At 39.7% G+C, this 22728-nt stretch overlaps 1 protein-coding gene across 1 annotated transcript in view; it reads left to right on the top strand.

Moving 5' to 3' along the window:
* Positions 1 to 22728, top strand: part of LOC143749307 (uncharacterized) — a 115718-nt gene that overhangs the window by 40633 nt on the left and 52357 nt on the right. Inside the window, exons 10-12 of the mRNA XM_077241846.1 lie at positions 168 to 16190; positions 16733 to 16987; positions 17431 to 17518. Coding sequence (XP_077097961.1) covers positions 168 to 16190; positions 16733 to 16987; positions 17431 to 17518 — 16366 coding nt within the window. The remainder of the gene's footprint in view (positions 1 to 167; positions 16191 to 16732; positions 16988 to 17430; positions 17519 to 22728) is intronic.

Here is a 22728-nt window from a genome sequence, read left to right as displayed (position 1 = left end):
ACCTTCAGAAAATATTTTACATCATTTCACTTGTTACATAAATTTTTATTTCTTTGTTTTTATTCATCTATATATTTTGATTTGAAGATTTTGTTAATTTCTCTTTCTATTCATTCTCATCCTCATCCTCATCCATGCCTTTGGCACTTTCACTTTATGCACATCAGATTTTCAAGTGGTACAGATGATGTCCGGATGATTCCAGTGGACTCAGGCATGGGAGTGGAAGACTGGGAGACCAAATACAAAATTAATGACAACATACTGGATGATTACCTGGAACCAGCCCAGAAAACCTGGGATGATGATGATGAGACCAAGAGTGAAATTTATAGAATCGTGAGCAGCCCGGGTGACTCCAAAGACAGTCAATTCTACCAGACAGTAGAGTGTGACGCAATGTCCCCTGAGGACGCTGAGGAGTATGTTGCATCTGGAAATCCCATCAGGAGAACAGCCACAGGCAGCAGTGAGGTCCGTTTGGTCTATAAGGAAGCTAGAAATTTTGAGGATGAAATTTCCCCTCCCGAGATTTCCATCATCCCTTCAATTAGGAAACTTCGCAGGGCAGACCAAGCATTAAATACGGAGGGGCTGTTGTACAAAACCAGGATGTGGGCCAAAACCTCTTTTGAAGACACCCTTGAGAACTACACAATTTATTGTGAGGAGGAGGACGCCAGGATGAGAGCAAGAAGTGAATACGGTTCTGTAGGATCTGATGAAATGCAGTTCTCTCTTGGGTCTGAGGAGGAGCTGGATGATATTGCGTTTGTAGACGAGAATGCACAATTTGAATATGACCGTTACTACAATAACTCTAGATATATTTCCTCTTATGATGAATGGTCACAATGTCATAAGGAACAACATGGTAGCATGGGGGATATTTGCACAAGGGGCCCAGATGAAATGGTGTCATCTGTGGAGCAACCAAATAAGGAGTATCATGATACTATGGATGAACTTCAAAACTTAGTTGACACTGTGTCAGAATATCTGGCTGGAAGAGAGGAGGAAATTAGTAAATATGAATCAATGCAAAAATCTGTCACAAAAACAGAAACAGGGAGTGAAGAAATGAAAACTGAGGGTAAACCTGCTGAGGTAAAAGAGGAAAATGCTGTAGAACAAGGTATTACAGGTGTTAAAAATGCCATGAGCTCATTGCTTAACTCATTCACAAATACTAAACCAGCAGCTGAAATGACAGAATCAACAGAATTGGCAGCAAAATCTCCATCTCCAGTTCCTCCCCAGGCAGAGTCTGGTATTTCCAAACTGTTCTCTTTCATACCTAAACCCACTGGTAGTCCAACTCCTGTTGCTGTTGTACCACCTGCTAATCAGGAAGCCAGTGCAGATAAGAAGTTCTCTTTGCAGTCACTGTTGCCATTTCAGTCCCCAGAGGTCAGTCGACCACCTAGTGCCACATCAGAGACTGATGCTACAAACATTACTGATTCAAGTGGCTCTCAAACTCAGGACTCCACTCCAAGTCAGACTCAAACAGTGGTTGGTTCAGTGCTTGGAAGATTGAGCCCTTTCAGGCTTTTTGGAGACAAATCTAGTGCTGCCAATACTTCACAACCAAATATATATCAGGGAAACACAGAGTCTAAAGACGCATCAATGGATAAATCCAAGAGTTTTTCTTTAGAGGGGTCTGGCACACAACCTGAGCACCAGTCCTCATGTGGGGGATCAGGAAGTGGGTCAGTTGAGCTCTTACCTGAAACAGAATCATCTGGAGAATTACATGATTCCATGCTCAGAGGGGCTATGTTCAAGCTAGGAGAGAGTAAAACTGAAGCAAAGTCTGCCAGTCACATACCTGCAGAAGACACTGGATTCTTTAGCCCCTTTAAGAAGTCATTGAACTCACTCATTTCAAACAATACATCTGATGATAAGCCAGCTGAGGCCCCCTCAATGTTCTCTATTTTTAAGCCAGTCGAGGCTCCAAAATCAGAGGATGTGTCTGGTACTTTTGGCAATAAATTAAAGCTTCCTTTCTTTTCCTCAGATGCTCCAGTTAGTACTCCGGTGCCTAAACAAGAAGGTGGTGTGCTCTCTGGATTTTTAAAATTGACAACAGGTGAAGATCCCAATCCATCTAGACCTGACGGACACCAAACTGGTGCTAAATCGCCACTGCCCAGTCGTTCTGCATTGCTTGAAAGTGTTTCCAAAGGAAATACAGATACTGGTTGGTTCTCTAATCTGTTTAAAGCAAGTCCAACTGAACCACCAAAGCCACAGATTGGAACACAAGCCTCACCAAAGCCAACAGCACCTGCACAAAGTATTCCCACTGTTGTTGTGAATCCTGTAAAACCAGCCAATGTAGAAGAAGCTTCTGCAGATATAGTCATAGAAACCGTTAAAAAATGTCATAATGAGTGCCTGTCTACTGAAAATCAAAGTGAGATTAAAATAAATGCACTGGATGCAGACCAAGCTGAGAGAAATGAAAATCCGTCAAAACTTCAAGATGGAGCAAATGCTAAGCTTGAGGACCAATGTCGTTCAAAGTCTCAGGTGCAACCAAAGCCACAAACTGATATACAAGCACACCCCAAGTCTCAGGTCTTGCTATCTGGTCTTTTATCTGAAAACAACAAACTCCAAACAAATTCTAGTCAACATCAACAGGGTGGATTATTCTCAGGGCTATTTTCCACTGTTACTGGCACCCAGAACTCAAACCAGAACGAACCTGGGGCTGCACCTCCTCAGTCAGGAGGAGTGTTGTCAGGAATATTGAAAATGGCTGCCCCAGAAAACTTTACCACAAGCAGCCAATTAGCAGGTAAACTACAGCAACAGCCCTCCAACGAAGGGAGCTCCCTTCAAGAATCACCTGCAAAAACTCAAAACCCCAGCCAACCACAGCAGAGCACTGGAATTTTCTCTGGTTTATTCAAATTGGCCAGTGATACAGTTTCAAACCCTGAAACGGCAAATATCCAGTCAGCACCGGGCCTTGAAAATCAAAATGTCACTAAGCAAGTAGCATTGGAGGGCACCTCCAAGCCATCTCAAGGAGCTTCACCTCAGCCTCAATCAGGAGGTTTCTTATCTGGGCTTTTGAAGTTGGCCAAACCTGAGACTGTCCCAGCACCCGGAGAGTTATCCCAGACTCAGCAGCAGCAAACATCACAACAGAGTAGTTGTGCACAACCAAGTCAACAACAAACAGACACAAACAGTCAACTGCAATTTCAGCCGCAGCCAGTTGAACCACCTCCAGGTCAAACAGGAGGACTTTTGGGAGGGCTCCTAAAACTAACAGAAAATGCTATTGCAGGGTCACAACATCCAAGTGGCCCTGGCAGTCAGCCTAATCAACAACAAGCCATCAAACCAAATGCACAGCCACAACCTCCACCTGCTACTGCAAGTGAAATGTTTTCAGGATTTATTAACAAGCTAACAGCCCCAGAGAGTGCTCCTCAACAGACACATCCTGGAAATAAGACCCTGACCTCACAACAGAGCACTAAACTCCCTGAACAACCGTCACCTTCTCAGACAGGTGGCTTCCTTTCTGGCCTGTTTGGTATGAGTGCTTCAGACATTAGTAACGCCAAAGATCCAGCTCCCCTAAGTCATCCACAGCAGGAAGCCCCTTGTTCTGGTCAACCTAATGCACAGCAACCTAATGCACAGCAAACTAACAGACAAAACTTGCCACAACAAAACCAAGTTCCACCTCACCAGGTACCACAAAATGGACCAAGCGGAATGTTCTCTGGGTTGCTTAATAAGATTGCAGATACTGCCACTGCACAACCCCAGTCACAAACCATGCAACAAATCAGTAGATCTGGTCAAAATGCAAGTGCCCCCCAGCAGGGTGGGTTCTTTTCTGGGCTTTTTTCAACACCAACACAGTCACAACAAGAACCACCTGGAACCAGTCAACAGCAGCAGGGAAACAGGCAGCCTTTACAAAGACAAAATCAGATTCCCTCTCATACTCCATCAACTCCTGATACACCACAAGGGGGTTTGCTTTCAGGCCTTTTCAACAACCGTGCATCAGTCGATACTCCAGTTCAGTCAACAAAATCTGTTCCTGTAGGTCAGCCTAACCAACAAACAAGTAGGCCAGATGCATCAGGACAGAGTCAAACGTCTACCCAGCAGCCACCCCCAAGCCAATTGGGTGGACTTCTTTCTGGTCTTTTGAAAATGGGTTCAGAAGCTGCAACTCAGAAATCACCTACTGTAGGACAGCAGCCAGATTCTGCCTCTGGAAGCCAGCTGCAAAGTCTAGAACGTCAAGGTCAGACTGCGTCACAAGGAGCAACACAGTCTGGTGGTCTATTTTCTAGCATTTTCAAAATGGCCACCTCTGATGAATCTGTGCAACAACATACTCAGTCAAGCAATCAGCCAGCAAATGCGTCTGTTCAAAGTGAACACAATCAGCAAAATAAGTCTAGTAGCATCTTGTCTGGGTTTTTGAGCAAACTTACTACAACAGCTGAAGAACCAACAGCAACAAATGAAGGTTCTCCTAGTCAGAGACCGGAACAGAAGCAACAAGACCATTCTGGAATTAAACCTAGTCAAGGCCGCCCACAGATTCAGAGGGCCAAACCAGTTGAACATTTGTCCTCTGAAGATGGTGGTGTTGAAAAAGATAAAAAAGTTTTCTTATCTGGATTATTTAGCAAGGCATCAGAGGAAGATACTTCATCCAAACTTCCTTCTCTTCAGACCAAGGAAGAAACAAAAAGTAGTTCCAATATTGGTGGTGTGCTTTCTGGGATTTTTAAATCTGGAGCCTGTGAAAATGACTCTCCAGCAAAAAGTAAAGACCAAGAGAAGGGCTTTCTTGATCGACTAATGTCTAAGCAGAGTAAAGATGAGCCCACTACTTCAGTTACCAGTAGCACCGGGAGTTTAGAGTCAAACTTATTAGTAAGTGAAGCTTCTCAACAACCTGATAATCTGCATCCTGCAGTGCAATCCACGCAACAGTACATGGAGGAGATCCATAGACTCTTATATGGCACGTCCACTAATTATGGATACCAAGATCTATTGTTTACATTTGCTGAGCATGGTGTGATTCCCCCAGAACTGTATGAACATCAGTGTCTTATAGAAGCTCTTCTTTGGCAGCAACTGAATGATTATGCTCTATTGGAGACCCTAGCAACACAAGTTCCAGACTGTTATTCTGCTAATCAAGTGGGAATGCCATTTCCTTCTGAACCAGTTGTAGAGACACCTGAATGGTGGATTTTGAAAAATATGGATCCTAATCAGTTCCATATACCCTCCTATCCTTGGCAGGATGTTGTCAATCTGCCATTTCAAAGTAGTCTTCCACTAGCAAATGGAGATGATATTTTTGTATTTGACATGAGTAACACAAACAGGAAATCCTGGGGAGACTGTGACCATTTAGATGACTTCAGTGATAAAATAAGCAAAAAGCATTGGATGGAGAAAGCAGCTGCTGTTAACCTCTCAATGGATGCAACAGCAAAACTATATTCATCCCAGTCAATGTCAGACTGTAGACTAAAAGGAAAAAATGCCTCAAAAAAGACCCAGAAACCACATTTGGATTTTAAATTTGACTCAAGATTCTTCAGACGACTCGCTGAAAAAAAGGGGCCATTGGATTTGACTCCAGGTGCAGTCAACCTCAGTAGTGCTATGCCTGCTAGTGGAGATATAGAGGATGACATGTTTTTTGAAGATTCTGAGTGGTACCAGCAGTGGCTGTCCTTGTTGGAGCAGGGAATGTGGTGGTCAGCTGAGGAAGGAGACTGTGGCTATTATGTTTACATGGATGAAGAATATATATACTCTCTTTTGACTGATAGGGCTGGTAAGCACCTTTATGCATGTGCAACCCCAGAGGAGAGCCGTGTTTTACAACAAATCACTGAAAATATCTCAAGTATTCTGCATAAAAAAGATAAAACAAAAGTGACGCTTTGTGGTTTTAAAATACCTCTATTCAATGAAGATGAAGTGCTTTGGATACCAGAAAAACATCAGTGTGACTCACAGCTCTTAAATGCTCCTGTTGATTTGACTTCAGCTCTACAGAAAGGTGACAGGATTATGAACATGAACCTTGAGCGGTTCTCCCAAATGTTTCTGGAGTCCATAAATGCACAGACAGAGCAACCTGTTGACTTCAGTGTGTACAAACTCAAAAAAGTAAAAATGGGTTCAGAAAAGCCAAGTACAATTTCTATTGAGGAGCAACAAGTAGCAGCTGACCTCTCAAGTAAAGCAAATAATCCATGTTATGGAGGGCCATACTGGAGAAATCAGGGTATTAAAGACCTTTTTCCCGAAGTATCTGTGCAGCAGTCCTCTTCTCAAGTTATGTCTACTTCATCAGTTGGCTATAGACATTATCCCTCAAATATGAAACCTTCAATTCCTGAAATCATGATTGGACATGTAGATGATAAGCCTGTTGACCAGAAAACTCAGAATAAGCAAACTTCCCATCCTGTTTTCACCATTGGAAACTTTATTGAAAAGACCACTACTTCACCGCAAACAGCTAAAAGTACAGCACCAACAGGATCCATAATTACACCACAACCTCAGGCCACTTCTAGAAAACTTCCTGATCTACTGCAGAGCAATGGAAAGCCAAATACATCAACTAGGACACTTCCTGTAACACCAGTAAGTTCAACAAAGCAGGATGGGTTTAGACAGCCCAGTGCAACAACCACACCTCAAGTATTACCTACTCTACCAGCCTCAGTTTTGAGCATGCAACTCACAAGTATTGCTTCTAAGTCCTCTGCTATGTCTCAGAAACACAAACTGGCAAGACAGCCATCACAGTCAAAACAGTCTCCTTTATCAGATAAAGTGTTGAATTTTGAAGGCTCAGAGAAAGCGTCTAATTTTGAAGGCTCTAAGACTGAATTAGTTCCCTTAAAGCTAAAACCTTGCACAGTGATGTCAAATCAAAGAATATCATTGCCACCACCACAGAATTTACTTTTTAACAAACCTCAAATGGCAGTCGACTCTTTTTTTTGTAGTAAACCTATGGATTTCTCTGGAACCATGATCAAAAAAGACAAAGGTAATGATGAGAAAACTCCATTAGATACTCATGCTGAAAGATCTATTCTGGATGTCATTGACTTTACCACAACAAAAATAAAAGTTAAAAACCAGATTATAGAGACATCTGACATGAGTGAGACAGCGGCTACTGATCTGACTGTTGAGTTAAATAAGGGAGTGAAAGAAATCAATGTCACCTTTCCAGCTCTAGAGGTCAGCAATCTTTTCTTGACAATGTGTGATGTACCTATCGGAACTGTATCTGCTCCACCCTCTCAGAGAAGCAGATCACAGTACTTTCCTCCAGACTGTGGAGTTCCCAGACAAAATGAGAGTGGTGGCAATGAGGCACCCATATCACAAAAGCAAAAACCTCAGCTTGCTAGACATGCCTCAGAACAGATACCCCAGGCGAACAGTACTCAGGTAAGCTCTAACAGAGTCCTGGTGGATTCGCCCTCAAAGGCAGCATTCAAGCCGGCCTCAACACCAGCTCAACTTGATAGGCTAGAGGGAGGGCCATTTAAGCAAAGTGCCAAACCCAGCCAGGTGCCAACTTCCATACCTCGGGCACCATCCCCTTATACATGTTCTGAAATAAAGACATCACCAATGTTAAGACCAGCATTGCAGAAGCCTTCTCAAAATAAACATATTGGCCTCATAAGGCAGACTTCTCTTGCTAGTGAATCCTTGAGAATTAGTTCCATGACTGGACAATCATATAATCAGAGCACTGCTCCTGCTAATTCAGTCAAAGCAACTCTGGATATGACTTCAAAGACAGTCAAAAAAGATATGGGGACAATAATAACTGAGAGCTCAGCAACTGAAGCTGTACCCCTTGTAAGAAGCAGACGTGCCTCTCTTACAGAAATTAATACAGGTTCTGTTGGTTTGCCTTTGCTTGTAGAACCATCAGCACAAGAGGTAAATCTTCTCATACAAAGGCATCAATCATTACCCCAGCTCTTATCTAGTGAGTCCAAGTTTTTCCAAGAAGACCCTGTTTTACACATCCAAAACCGTATTTACAACAAAACTGCAAGTTTGCCACTGCAACACACTCGTTATCGTCAATCAGCAACTGCTCCATCAAATGCAATTAAAGCTACATTAGATATGTCTGCAAAATCAACTACTCGTTCGGCTATGGTAACTGAGGCAGTTCAAAAAGAAGCACTGCCACTTGTGAGAGCAAGGTCGACATCAATCTCAGATGGCAACGAAGAGCTTGTTGGACTGCCTTTGCTTGTTGAGCCATCAGTACCGGAGAAAAATTTTCTACCACAAAGGCATCAATCAATGCCACAGCTCTTATCTAGTGACTCCAAGTTTAACCAGGAAGGCCTTGTTTTACACAGCCAAAATCATCATTATAACAGAACTGTAAGTTTTCCAGTGCAACCCTCTCATTATCTTCAAAGAGCAACTGCTCCAGCAAATGCAATTAAAGCTACATTAGATATGTCTGCAAAATCAACTACTCATTCGGCTGTGGTAACTGGGGCAGTTCAAAAGGAAGCACTGCCACTTGTGAGAGCAAGATCAACATCGAGCTCAGATGGCAATGAAGAAGTTGTTGGTATCTCTTTGATTGTGGAGCCTCCAACACAACAGTTGAAAACTCTTCTCAGGAGTTATGAATCACAATCAAATGTTACACAAAGTGATTCTTCGCAACAGAAGATGGATTTGAAAACATCACAGTTCAGTCCAGTCTTAAGCCGACAAAAACCTAGTTGGCAAGCAGCCTATGCTCCAGCCAGTGCAGTTAGGACAATTGTAGATATGTCTACAAAGCCAACTGAAAAAATCCAAGATGAAAAAGAAGAATTATCTCCAATGCCATTGATGAAAAGAAAAACATCAGATACTGTGATTGCCAAAGGGACATCTGTTGGATTGCCTTTAATTGTAACACCCTCTAATTCCCAAGAAAACTTTATATCGGAGTCTACATCTCCATCACAAGTGCAGCAAAGTTCAGATAAGAAAACACTAAAAGAAAAGAATAGTGTTACTTCAAGCCAGCCATCCTTTGAAGTCAGACACATCTCTGCTAAAGTGGGTTTCTTTCAAAGCAAAGCTGCCACATTACAAATTACACGGCAATCATCTCTTTCAGGACAACCCAACAGAATACCCACAGCACCAGCTAATATAATCAGGGACATAGTTGACATGTCTCCAAAACTCTTGTCAGAGCAATCAGAGATTTCTGGAGACCTTATCATTGAAGCTGGTGTGCTGTCACTTGTAAAGACAAGAACAACCACTGATGCTGAAGTATTAAAAAGTCTAGCTGGTGTGTCTCTTATTATAGAACCTCCTTTGTATCCTAAACCAGTTCGAGGGCAAATCAGATTGCCTGATAAAAAGTCCTCTTTTTCTTTGAAATCAACTATAGCTCAAAGAACAAAAGTACCTTCGGCACCAGCTAACACAATTAAATCCACTATTGATATGTCTGTGGTCCGATCAACTTCTAAGATGTCTAACTCATCAACAGGAGAAATGCTTCTAAATGGAGTATTGCCTCTTGTCAAAGACAAAGTATCCATCAACAAACATTCAAGAAAAGATTCAATAGGAATGCCATTAATAGGTGAATCTTTTTCACCTTCTGAGCAGATCCCTCAAAAAACGGAACACTGTATATCCTTACTAGAAGAAAAATGTAATCAACACCGAATGCAATTATTGTATGGACGTCATACTACAGAAACTTTGTTGCGCCAGCAGATCCCTACCTATCATCGAAATGGAATATTCCCAATCTCAAAGCTAAAAGCTGTAGAATCTCAGGCCTTAAGCAAACCGGTTGACTTTTCTGGCATTGTTTCACCTACAAAGCACAACGGCTCCTTAGTTCTTCAGAATGGACATCCTGTGGATTTTACTATAACTGAAGAGGAGAAATCAAGTATTGGAAGTAGATATCCCAAAAATGGTAGTATTACTTTTAAGAAATCTTATGTTGGGGCTGTTGACTTGACTGCTGGCATAATTATTGATGTAAATAGAAACAAACGTGACGATGTCAAAGATCTTTCATCTCCAAGAACTACTAGCATATCTACTCTGGACACATCGGCATGGACAGTGCCTATATATGCTGTTCAGAGTTCCACTTCAACAAATAAGCAGGATTCTCCCCAACTGTCAGAAAATCCGGAAATATTGGCCACCCAATCAAATAATTTACCTAAATCTCAAGCATCATATCCATCTTTTCAGTCCAACGTGCCAACTCAAATGGCAGATACATCAGTTCAGATGAAATATAATTTGCATAGAACTGATATGCATTTCTCCAAACATTCTGTGCAAATAAAGGAGGCACAAAATGAACCTGCTGAATCAGTCAACCCACAGCTTCTGGATAAAGGACTTCCATTTGCAAGCAGTACAAGGGTTGATTCACATGGCTCTCTGCTCTTTACAGAAATCAATGATTCATCTAAAGTGGTGACCTTCAGTGACCTGCCTCAAAACTCTATGCCTCACATAAATAGCTCAGAGCATACAACTAATCAGCAACCAGCTCAAATATCTGTCAGTAGTAGGCAGATGATAAGACACCAGTCAGTTCCCTCGACATTAACTGAGAATGAAGGGAGTCAACTTATTCAGCAGGCTGGGCAAATAATTACTTCAACTACTGTCTCTAGACCGAAAGGTCTTATCAAGCAATCAACAGTGGAAAGCTTAGAAGATAATTGCATCCTTCAGAATGGGAAATCTACTTTCAACGAAAAGCTGCAAGTGTTCGACAAAACACTTGGTCATACTTCAAGTGTCCCAGTTATATCTGTTCAAGATGTTTCCATACCTGACCAGGGTTTGTCATCTAACTTTGTGTCTACTACTGCAATCTTGCCAGTAATGACTCCTGCCATTGTACTAGAATCAGTAGTCGTCGTACCCACAAGTACTACAAACTCTGAAGTTTCCATGGTATGTCCAAGACCATATTCATCAAGTCCAGCTGTCATGCCAAGTGTTATGGATGGTCGTCAACTACCTCCATATCAAGTCTCAATTTCAGGCCCAGCCACAAAGACGAAGGTCAAAGGATTGATATCGTTATTTGATGGAGCAGGCTCAGAGCCAACAACACCTAATGTCTCACAAAGAGGTGATCAAATGATACAGTCAATCATAAAACCATCACTTCATCAGTGTATTGAATTCAACCAAGAAATTACATCTCCAAACGGGACAGTGACAACAACAGCTGATAAATCAGTGTTCAGTGGAACCATAATAACTTCTGGTCAAGCACATACTGCACCACCATCCTTAGTCGATCCACCCACAGAGCCTTTTCCAAGTCCAGTATTTACTATACCAACTTCTGTATTAAGTCCACCTGTTGAACTTAATGAAGTTTCCCAAGTTCCACCAGATCGAGTTTTCCACATTGACCAATCTTTAAGAAGTTCACTAGTACAACATAACAGAACATCAGTTCCTCAGATCACAGAGGCATTTGCTGAAAGTTGGGCTCCAATATTTGGTGGCACAATTTCTCACCCAATTGATGTTTTGGTGCCAGTAGAGTCACAGTCTCAAGTAAACACTTCTGAAAGCATTCCCTTTGCTGAAGTTTCAGTCTCAAGTGATACATCTTTTCCGGTTGCCAGCAGCCTTCCTACATCTTTCAGTGGATCTACAATTACCCCTTTAACACTTCAAACACAATTGAATGATGCACCAGTTATGCTTATGTCTGGCAACCAGACTGATTCAGCCCAACCAGATAAAATGTCTACTCTACATCATTCAGCTACAGAAAATGGATGTGATGCCCAGTATATCACAATTCAAGCAACTTCACATGCCTCCGTACCACAAACAGCAGCAATGTCTGAATCTGTTTCAACACAAGATACTGTGGTGCACAATGTTAGTCAATTAGATGTTACCCCCCAACAGTTTGTTTTGTCTGAGATGATGTCTATCGAAGAGGTACCTTCTTTCACTACAGTTTCACCCACTGAGCTAGAGGGGAGAACATTAGTTAGATCTGGTTTGGGACCAAGAAAGATGCTTATCCCTCAGATCATGATTTCAGAGGCTAGCAGTCCTGAAGACTGTCCTAGTGAAGAAGATATCTTGACAGATGAACTTGATACAACAGAGAAAGATGTTTTTGCTTTATCTCTCATTGACAAGACCCCTATGGAAAGTACTGTTGGTTCTCAAGAGAATTTAGCTACAGTGGATGTGGCATCTAAAAGAATTGACAGTCAGGGCATCAAAAATAATTTATCTAAAGTAATGGCATCTCCAGAGGCTCTTACAGATGTTTCTGAGATTAAACATGATGACTCCATCGAGGATGCATCAACACCATTAATGCTAAGCACTGTTGAACAAAAAGAAAGTATCTGCCCTGAGGTCAGCTCTTCTGAAAAAACATATCTTGAAGAAGATTACAATAAAGATGACCAAGTTTACATTGGTTTTAAACAAGAGTCAAACCTAGGAGATGGTGCAAACACTGAATCAATAAAGTATGAAGAAAAAATTAAAGATCATGAAGAATCACCTAAAGTAATGTCTGACAAACTGAGTATTACTCCTGGACCAGTGTGTTCAGGAACAGAAGAAGTACCTTCAGAAGACACTCTGAAAACCTCCATATCAAAATCTAAACCAAGTACAAAGGAAGTGGAAGTGCAGAAAAGAGGGCCTGCAAGATCAACTGAAGAAACCACACCCAACAGCACTGAACCAGCTTTTCCTTCCACTCTCAAAGACACAGTTGTCGAAGAGCAATCTGGCAAAGGGATATTCTCACTTTTTGGCCCATCTTTGGGTGAATCTCAACCTCAGAGTGGACAGTCCATACTAGGAGGAATAATCCCTGGGTCCTCATCCTCCAATGAAACGCCGGGTACAGGATTATTCTCAATGTTTGGAAGTGCTGCTCCTCAAGCAACCCCTGCCTCATCTGCCCCTCCACCTGGAAAGGGCCTGTTTTCTATATTTAGCGGATCTGTTGCTCAGCCACAACCTGACCAGGAAGGTCCACCTGTGTCTGGCCCAAAAGGTCTGCCCGTAGGACAAAGACCACCACACGTGCCTACTCCAAGGGTGGCTTCAGGACCTGGACCAAGAGGGCCACCAGCACATGTTCTAAGGACTACATCAGGACCTGGTCAAAGGAGTCCAACCCCAAGGGGGCCCACTTCCAAAGAACCACTGGGTAAAGGATTTTTTTCTGTGTTCAGTGGGTCTTCTCAGCAGACAGCACCAACAGGTGGAGTTGCTGCAAAAACACCTGGATCTGGGTCCTCAATTCTTGGAGGTATTTTGCCTGGTTCTGGTGCCAAAGAAAACAATGGGCCTGGTTTATTTTCCATGTTTGGTGGAAGTAGTTCTCACTCTCAAGCACCAACTGATGCTGCTGCAACTGAATCTATCAATAAGGAGACAACAGGAAAAGGATTGTTTTCCATGTTCAGTGGGCAAAGTCCAACTGGAGGCTCTGAGCCAGAAGGTCTCTTTAAAGTTCCCTCAGTGTTTTCTTCTGATAAAACAAAATCTACTGGATTCAACATCATGTCTTTCATGGATGATAAGAAATCAGATTCAAAATCTGTGGATGTTACCACTATAAAGGAGGCTTCTCTGACATGCCATATAACACCCACAACTTTAACTAAATCAATTACAGATGAAAATGCATCTGTTGAGGATAAAGAAGAGGTTTCTGTAGAGAACACAACTGAATCTCCTGTTAAGATGGATCAAAAACCGTGTGATGAAATTAAGGAAGACTCTATGAATGTTACAGGGAAGACTGATGAAATGCTGCCATGCATAAATGGTAATATTACAACTAAAATCATGACACTAATAAATGAGAATGAAAAGGCTGTACATCTGACAGACGAACAGTCTAAAAATGAAGAAACTTCAGTGGTTGACAAAATACATGAGGAACAAACTTTTAATGAGCAACTTAAAAATGAGGAGCTCGACATGGAAAGCTACAAAGAAACTGTAGACACTTGTTCAAAGAAAACTGATTGCATGACACCAATAAATGAGACCGAAGAGGTTGTACATCTGACAGACGAACAATCTAAAAATGAAGAAACTTTAGTGGTTGACAAAATACATGAGGAACAAACTATTAATGAGCAATTTAAAAATGAGGAGATGGACATGGAAAATTACAAAGAAACTGCAGCCACCAGTCCAGAGAAACCCGATTTAAACCAGTTTGTTCTTGATAATTCATCCAGGCAAGGGCGAGTTGCAGAGCCTGTTGTGCTTGAAAAACCATCAGAGGTGTCATTAGAGTCTGATAAAGCTGTAGAGCCTGAAAAACTGACTGAATTACAAGAAAAAGCTGACAAACCAGTGGAGAAAAATGTGGAATCAGAAGAATGTCTGGAACTGGAAAAGTCTCAAGAAATGAACAAACATCTGGGTTCTGAGAAACGCACAAAACATCAGAAAACTCTCATTGAAGAATCTGGAAAAGGTGATGATGTACAAATAACAGACAGAATTTCTGACAGCCAACAAGCAGACCTTAAAGAAAACAAAACAGATGAAATCACAAAATCAGAAGAAAGTGACAAAACATTAATGGTGGCAACCATGCAACCATCTTTAGATTCACAGCTTATTTCTTCTGTTCAGCAGCAGCAGCAGCAACAGCCTAAACAAGAAATGATTGCGCCTCAGCCAGGAATACTGGGGTTTCCTGCTCAGCCAAGACCAAGAATGGCTGGACCTTTTTGTCAGCCCAGACCTGGAATGTCTGATCCAAGAGGACATAGACCTGTAGTTTTTGGTCAACCAAGACCAAGAATCCCTGGCTCTCAAAGACCCCCAGAACCTGCTGCATTTTCTGGCTTTATGTCAATGTTTTCTGGCCCTAGTGCTTCTAGCAAGCCAGCAACTTCTAGTTTCTTCTCAGTGCCACAGACCTCTTTCTTTAAGTCATCCCCTACATCCACTGCCCCACAACCACCACAACAGCAGAAGAGCTCATTTTTTAATCTCCCAACTAGCCTGCAAACAGACTCTCTCACTGGTGATTTGTTTGGATTGTTTAAAGGTACAGAAGCAACAAAATCAGATGAAACCAAGCTGCCAGAGAAAACTGAAACTGAAGGTAACGATGGAACACAAGACTCTAAAGAACAAATGAGCCTCAATGTTAATGAGTCAAGTGCAGTTTCTGAATCTGAGTCAACTGTGACAGGTACTAAATTAGTTAATGAAGAACTGAGGGAATGTGATTCTGAGTCGTTTAGGGTTGTTGAAGAGCAAGAGGTCAACTCTTCGCATGAAACAAGAGATGAAAACAAGGAGATCAATGATACATCTGAAACTATTCACACACAGACATCTGTATTGGGTTTATCCTCAAAGGTACCACCAGGAGACACTGAAACCCCACCATCTACACCAAAAATACTAGATGAAGACAAACGACCAACCTCACCACCTTCTAAAGGTGTTTTTACTTTACCTGGTTTGTCAACATCCTCTTTTGGTGGTTTGATGTCTGGTGCAGCAGAGAGAGCCAAACCTTTCAGCTCTTTTTTTGGCTCTTCCACTCCTGCCCCTTCAGTCAGCACCAACCCTTCACAGCCACAAGCAGAGAGCAGTGGTCTACTTTCCGGTTTCAATGGTTTGTCTGTGGGCCTCTTCCCAGAAGAGAAGTCAGCTACTGCAAAGGAAGAGACCATGTCATCAATGTTTGGAAGGAAAATAGGCTTCCCATGGCAAAGTTCACCCCCTCAGACCCCTCCTGCAACCCAGTCCAAACACCTAGACTTGAGACATGAAGAAATGTATGAACCCGAGGCTGATAAATTGTCACCTGAATCAGAGGTCACAGGAAGTGCAGATCCCAGTGATACAGAAGGTCCAAGTGACAACTCTTCACATAAGCAGCCAAGCTTTGACACAAGTCCAGAGAGTCCAACAGCACTTAAACAAGGGCCATCCTGTCTGGAACTCGAACATATAGAGAAATCTCGAATTTCCCAAGATTGCATAGATAAGAAAAACGACATTCCAGATAAAGATTCCAGTGCAGAAAAGCCACCAGGGAGACTTCTACAGCAAACCTTTGATAAAAGGCTAGTAAGATCATAATAAATGTCTGTTCTTATACCATTTATTATGGTTAATTGTGAACATTTCCCTCCATCTTTTCAAGATATTCTAATTTGTATTAGTTATTATTATTAATTTTATTAAAAATTATTAATTTGTTTTATATTCACATTATTGAACATTTTTTATTTTGGTTTCTTATCACTTGTCAAGACATGCATAACATAACAAACATTTCAAGAAAATTGCCTGCTCCTGAAATTACGAATCCCTTAAACTGTTTTTGGATTTATTTATTTTCTACGACTAATTCATTTTAAAGATGAATCTTCTTTATCTAGTATTTCAGTTCATTCAAATTAGCACTGTCTGCTCCCACTGTGTTTATTCAACTTTCCCCTAAGGTTCTTCATACTGCATTACTGTAATGACATTATTGACTTGTTACCCAAACACATTTTAAACATAATCTAAGGACTGCAATTGATACCTGTGGGATTTTAGTTTGTGACTAGGTTTAGATATTTGCATATTGATATTTACATCTTTTGTTTTCTTTCACCAGCCCGGTGGACAGTTCTCGATTTGGGTCTTCTGGTAACCTTAGCCAAGCCAGTTCCCAGTTCAGCTCTGAGCCAGAAGAACAAAGCTATTCAGACACTCAGATCAGGTCTTCTGTTGTTGCTCAACCTCTTCCAGCCTCAGATGACACAGAAAAAGGGGAAAGGGAGATACTAGCTAATGTGGAGAAAGAAGTACAAGTGGAGAGTACGCCAAAACCTGTTTCTAATCAAGGGGAAAAACCTGAGAGGCAGCACAGGTACTGTATGTGTTACACACCGAATAGATGTGAATAAAGGAATGGTAAATTAATCTAGTAAAGACAAGGAAATATAAAACAAGATACAATCATATGAAACTTAAAAATTAAGCTAATATTCAAATAAATGGAACACTGGAAAATGTGTATTCATTGATCTTGATTGCAACTGTAATTTTGTTTGATTGTTTAATTTTATCAGAATCATGTTTTAAACGTTTGTTTCTGATCTAAATACCCCATGAAATTGTTCCCTAGTTCATGTCTAGGTTTAAGACCATCTGTATGCTAGTATACTTTTAAAAGATGACAAAGTTAACTTACCAAATTATATGCATGTAAATGTATAATATACTCTTTATAAGAAATTGGCCAAAAGTGTTGTTCCAGCAAGTGATTTTAGCCACTTGGTCTTATGTCTTTTATTTGTCTTTTTTTTTTAGTGTCTTTGAGGATGGCCCACCTCCTTTCTCTCCTTCCCGTCTGCGCTGGTTGAAGGCCATTAATAAAGTAAGAGTGAAGCTGCATGAGGTAAGAGAGAGAGGAACAAAACATCTATCACCTTTTTAAATAGTGGAAAATAAATTATTCTTGTTTTTTGCCCTATCCTTTGCCTCTATTCACTCTTTCACTCTTCTCTTGAAGTTTATCTAAACCGAACCCTTCCTAGTTCACTGCTCTTCTGTTTGGTTGATTAAGATTCACATATGACAAATTCAGCGGCCACCACTGGAAATGAAAATAATGACATTTTTATGATGTTTTGTTTATGATGATGTTCTTTTTGAGTGGTCTATATTTACAGGAGAAAATAAACAGGTATGTACCATTTTTTTGTAATGTTTTTGTAAAAACTGTAATGCACACTACTCATATGTAAAACAAGTTTTGAATCATTTGGGTAAATAAGTTATTATATTTGTGTAACACTGTTGTGTCTTTGGTTTTTATTTAAGGCATTGCTAGACTGTCACCCAATCTGCTATATTATTGTTTTGGTCTAATTTGGATTTGAGAGGGTTTTTTTATGTTGTTATTTTTTATTTATATATAGATATTCTGTGACTGTGACGTGTGCTGCTGGAAAGGTTGCTTGTAGCTGTGACATCATTCACCTACAGTACTAGTGGATTGTTGACCGCAGGGCTTTAGGTTTGCTATTGAGAAATGGCTAATTGTGCCTTAATTATCTTTTATAGCATAATGTCAGTGCAGACTCAGGTTGTCATATAGTATTAGTGCTTTGTCCTTGAATGGAGAAATGACAATGACCGAGATTACTCTCTTGGTACATCCAAACATGCTAGTAACTAGAGCCAACTGCTGCTGTTTATTTGTTTGATTGTTTGTTTGTTTAACCATTGTAATGTCAGTAGAGAAATCAGATAATGGGAGAGAAGTGAAAAGGGCTCCAAAAACAATCTAAATAAATGCCTTAAATTATACAATAAACTAATAAATTCAATACATACTGTATATAAACATTACATAATGTACAGTAAAAAAATATCGAAGCCCATATATCTCTGCATCAGTGTAAAATTGTTAAAAGATTGTTTTTGACCTTATTTTCTCATAATTACAACTTTATATTTCCCAGTTGTGACTTCTTATTTTAATCTTTACCACAGTAACCTAACTTTTTATTTTATTTCTTACTCTGGGGTGGAAATGAGCTTTCATAATTTTCTGAATCATGTGTTTATTTTTTATATTTCTTCAAAATTAAATGAATCAAAATGTATATCACATGTATTCATTTATTCTTCATCGTAACAAATCCAATGAGAGATAGATACTGATTTAGCTTTGCTTTGGATATTTCAGTAATTAATCAGATTTAATGCATTTCTACCCACACAAATTATCAGAAAAAATTAGGAGCTCACATGGCTTTTGTATTGTAGGATTTTTCTTAAAGTGGATATTTGTATTAGATTTGGTAAAATAGAAAAAAAAGTCTTGTATATTGGATTCCTCAGAAACCTGTAAGTTTGTATTGCACTACTTAGATGATGCAAGTCCACCAGTCGAACTAACAGTAAAACCAGTGTTTTTTTGTTCTCATGATTCTCATAAAACTTTAGTCTGTGGTCTACATTGATATTTGCAATCTGCCTCAGCAGCTGTGTCTTCTGATGCATGCAGCTGCTAGAGGGAGGGATCGTGGTGATGGGTGATTGCTCTATTGAGACAAAGGCTGTGACAGGGAAAGTGTTGAGCAGGAAAGGCATCTTTAAATTATCACTATTTTTCTGCTGACAGCTTAAATATTGTCTTCTGCCCTTAATGTTTGGAGTGTTTGTACAATTTCTTTATTAAAAGATCTGAAATGCATTTGAAATGATTTTCCTTTAGCATGTCATTCCTTTAGTGTATGTGTAAATTTATGTTTGTTTCTGAAAGCCAAGTGTTGAAGACAAGTGTTGAATGGGACAGGCAAGACAGACTATATGATGGCTGGATAGTTCTTTGTTTAAAATAGTCATTTTATCTCAACAAGAAATAATTTACCATGGCAACTAAATTTCTATGGAAACACAACCATGTGGATTTTTGCATGTGGAGCCGCCCTTGCACATCCTTTGTATGCATATTTGTATGCATATTTTTTGTATGCATATTTTATCTTATTTTTATTTATTTATTTATTTATATTTTTTTCATGTAAGCACTATGAGATTTGATGTCAAATGTATAGTGCATTATAAATAAAATTCATCATCATCATATTTCATGTAGTTTAACTCAATCCAGTCAAAAACATTGATCATACAACATTTCAATGCTTGTTTAAATTGCTGTCATGTCTTGAGAACGAGTTAAACCTCTTATTAACTAAGCTTAGAAATAGTGTTTTATACAGGTGATTTCATGCATGATTAAGGAAGTGAATCATTACAATTATGTTTTAGTCAGAACTAAAGAGATTGGCAGAACATTATCCAGACTTTTATGACTTTTATTTTAAGCTTTTATGCTCGCTAAACTGAATATGAAAACTGAATTAATCACTGGTTTTTGTGATAATATTAGTATCCAGCGCTTTTGTTTTAATGCAAAGGTTCAAAGTGGTGACTTGAAGTCACTATGCCTGCAGAGCTCAAGATTTTGTGGAAGGGTACGTTGCATAATAAATGAATTGGTGTTTTTATATGAACAGCTGTAGAGCATGAATGGTGTGAATGCTGCTTTAAATTGCATTTGAAAACTTATCAACACTTTTTTTTTCATAGTTGCATAGGTTTCATTTTAGTGTTTCCTAAGCAAACTGCCCTAAACTAATTGCAGGGTCTCACTCTGATAACCTCAGTTTAAGAAACTGGAAGGACAAAATTCAATTGCAATATTCTAAACGCATTTTTACTCACTTGAAAGCCACTATGGGAAGGAAATGATACTTGAAGGGTCATTCCATAAGGAGTTAGCAAGTGAATTGCCCCAATAATCCTCACTGAAGACTTATTTTTTCTCTCTGGCTTATGGTTCAATGTAATTTTATGAATTTGTGTGTGTTCCTGTGTGTTTATGCATTTATGTATTTTATTGTCTAAAGTGATTGTACAGCACTTTGGTCAGCAGTGGTCTGTTTTAAATGTGCTCTAGAAAATAAAGTGCCTTGCCTTGCCAATAATTGCCCTTCCACAAAACCGTTAGTAAAGGGAACATGAGATGGTTACTTAAATGAAGAAATTTTGCCGTTTATGGTCTTGTGATCTTGCGTGACGTGTTCTTGAGATTTTTAAATCAAGGTAATTTTGTTAGAGTAACCTCAGATTTTAAACCTGTTTAAACGCCACATATTCTTTACGTATTTACATATCTTTGTTTGTTTTATCAAGCACTACATGACAAGATTATTACTAATGCTAGTTAAGACAGCTTTTGTTATTTATGTAGTATGGAAAATGAAATACCATGGTAGTCAATGGGGTCCCATCAACTGTTTGGTTATCGACATTTTTCAAAATATCTTATTTTGTGTTCAGCAACTTGTTTGGAACAACTTGAGTTTTTTTTTTTTTTTTTTTTTTTTACCAAACTATCCCTTTAACACACTTGAAATGGTAAGGTATCTAGTAACGGTGCACATGCTTTTCCCTGTGGAGTTGAAGCTGTTTTTTTTTTTCTTACACGATGAATGACTTTGTTCTAGTGGCCGAATCAATAACCACAAGAATGATTATTTAGACATCATTCTGCATTCTGCTTTCTGCATGGTTTAAAACAGACTGCATGCTTTTTGTGCATATGAAACAAGTGATAATGCATTGCTCAGGAAGGAAGGAAGAGAGTGTGACATCTTTCTCTGTGATGGTATTTTGGCTGAGCATCACTGAATTGTAATACAATTTTAACAGAAGAAGAAACTATTTGATGGTACATTTTCTTTCATCTGTCAGTACTACAGTGTAGCGATGTATTAGGGCAGAATGATTTACTAGTATTGAGATTAAATCATGACTTTCCTTTTCAAAATCTATTCTTAACAAAGAAAGTACAAGAAACAATGGTTGTATATTTGTGCCTTCCGTGTATCTTCGCAAACTGCACTGTAGTTCTTTTAAACTTTTTCTTATATGCAAAATATAAAGGCATGCAAAGATCCATATAGAACACGGGTCTGTTTATATAGGCCAGTTTTTTTCTTTGTGAAATTGAGGACAGAATATATTTATTTATATTCCAGACCGGACGGCCATTAATATCCTTCAGACCTCAGATGGCTATGCCCATTACAATAGTCATCCTCAGAGCTGGAGAACCCTAGAGAGATGGAAGAGAGAAGATGTGTCAAAGAAAATCAGAGCGATAGAGAGCGGGAGATAGAGGCTGAGCTGAAGGGAGAGAGAGAGAGAGAAAGAGAGAGAATGGAGCGAATGAATTGGATAAGGAAGAGTTTCTGACTTGGAGTAGTGAGTATGCACAGAATACTAACTGGAAGGAATCAAAGGCCTGTAGGATGACATTGGCTGAAAGTCACCAAAGAAATTCACCCCTCCCAATCGCACATTGCTTCCTTTTCCTGCTGATTTCAGTACCGCGTCCACAGAACCTGTGATAGCACTGTGACACTCTCTAGTGTAACTTCTCTAGCATTGTCTTCCTAATCAGAAGATCAAACAGGAAGTGCCTAGAGGGAGTATGGATGTGAAGCGATGAATGGTACGCCATCCAGTAGCTTGTGTATTCGGTTGATCGAGCACCGATCAGTCAGTACAGAACATTGAACAGTTTTTGTTTTTTTTGGAGATCAACCTGAGGTTGATCAATTGTGTAAAAACTTGTAGGTGTATTTTTTTATAATATAATCTAATATAAATTATAGAAATTAAATAGCTTATGTAAGGGATCTTGTACAGCCAATCAACTATTATCAACTAAATAAAAACCTTTAGGGTGATACAAAACCCCTCTGCTCCTCTGTTGTTGGGGTCCTCCTGATCACCCGCTATCTTTCGATAATGAACTGAGTGTATAGTGGTTCTCAACTAGGGGACCGAGGTCCTCTAGGGGGCCTCAGTAATCTTCCAAAACGGCTTTGTACCATATTTAATAAATAAATAAAAATAAAGAAATGAATTAGCCCCCTCAAGAATTTTCAGCAAATCTAAAACATTTGTGAGTTTTGTGCTGAGATATTTGCCAACGTTTCCATTAATTCACCCCCCCAAAAAATATTTTCTTTTTTGTTAAAAGTTAATAGGGTCCAAAGTAACATTGGCTTTCATTTTATGGAA

Source organism: Siphateles boraxobius, unplaced genomic scaffold (genome assembly GCF_051911475.1).
Source record: "Siphateles boraxobius isolate OS27281-9 unplaced genomic scaffold, OSU_SipBor_1 24, whole genome shotgun sequence".
NCBI lineage: Eukaryota > Metazoa > Chordata > Actinopteri > Cypriniformes > Leuciscidae > Siphateles > Siphateles boraxobius.
This window is presented reverse-complemented; position numbering and strand designations above follow the sequence as displayed.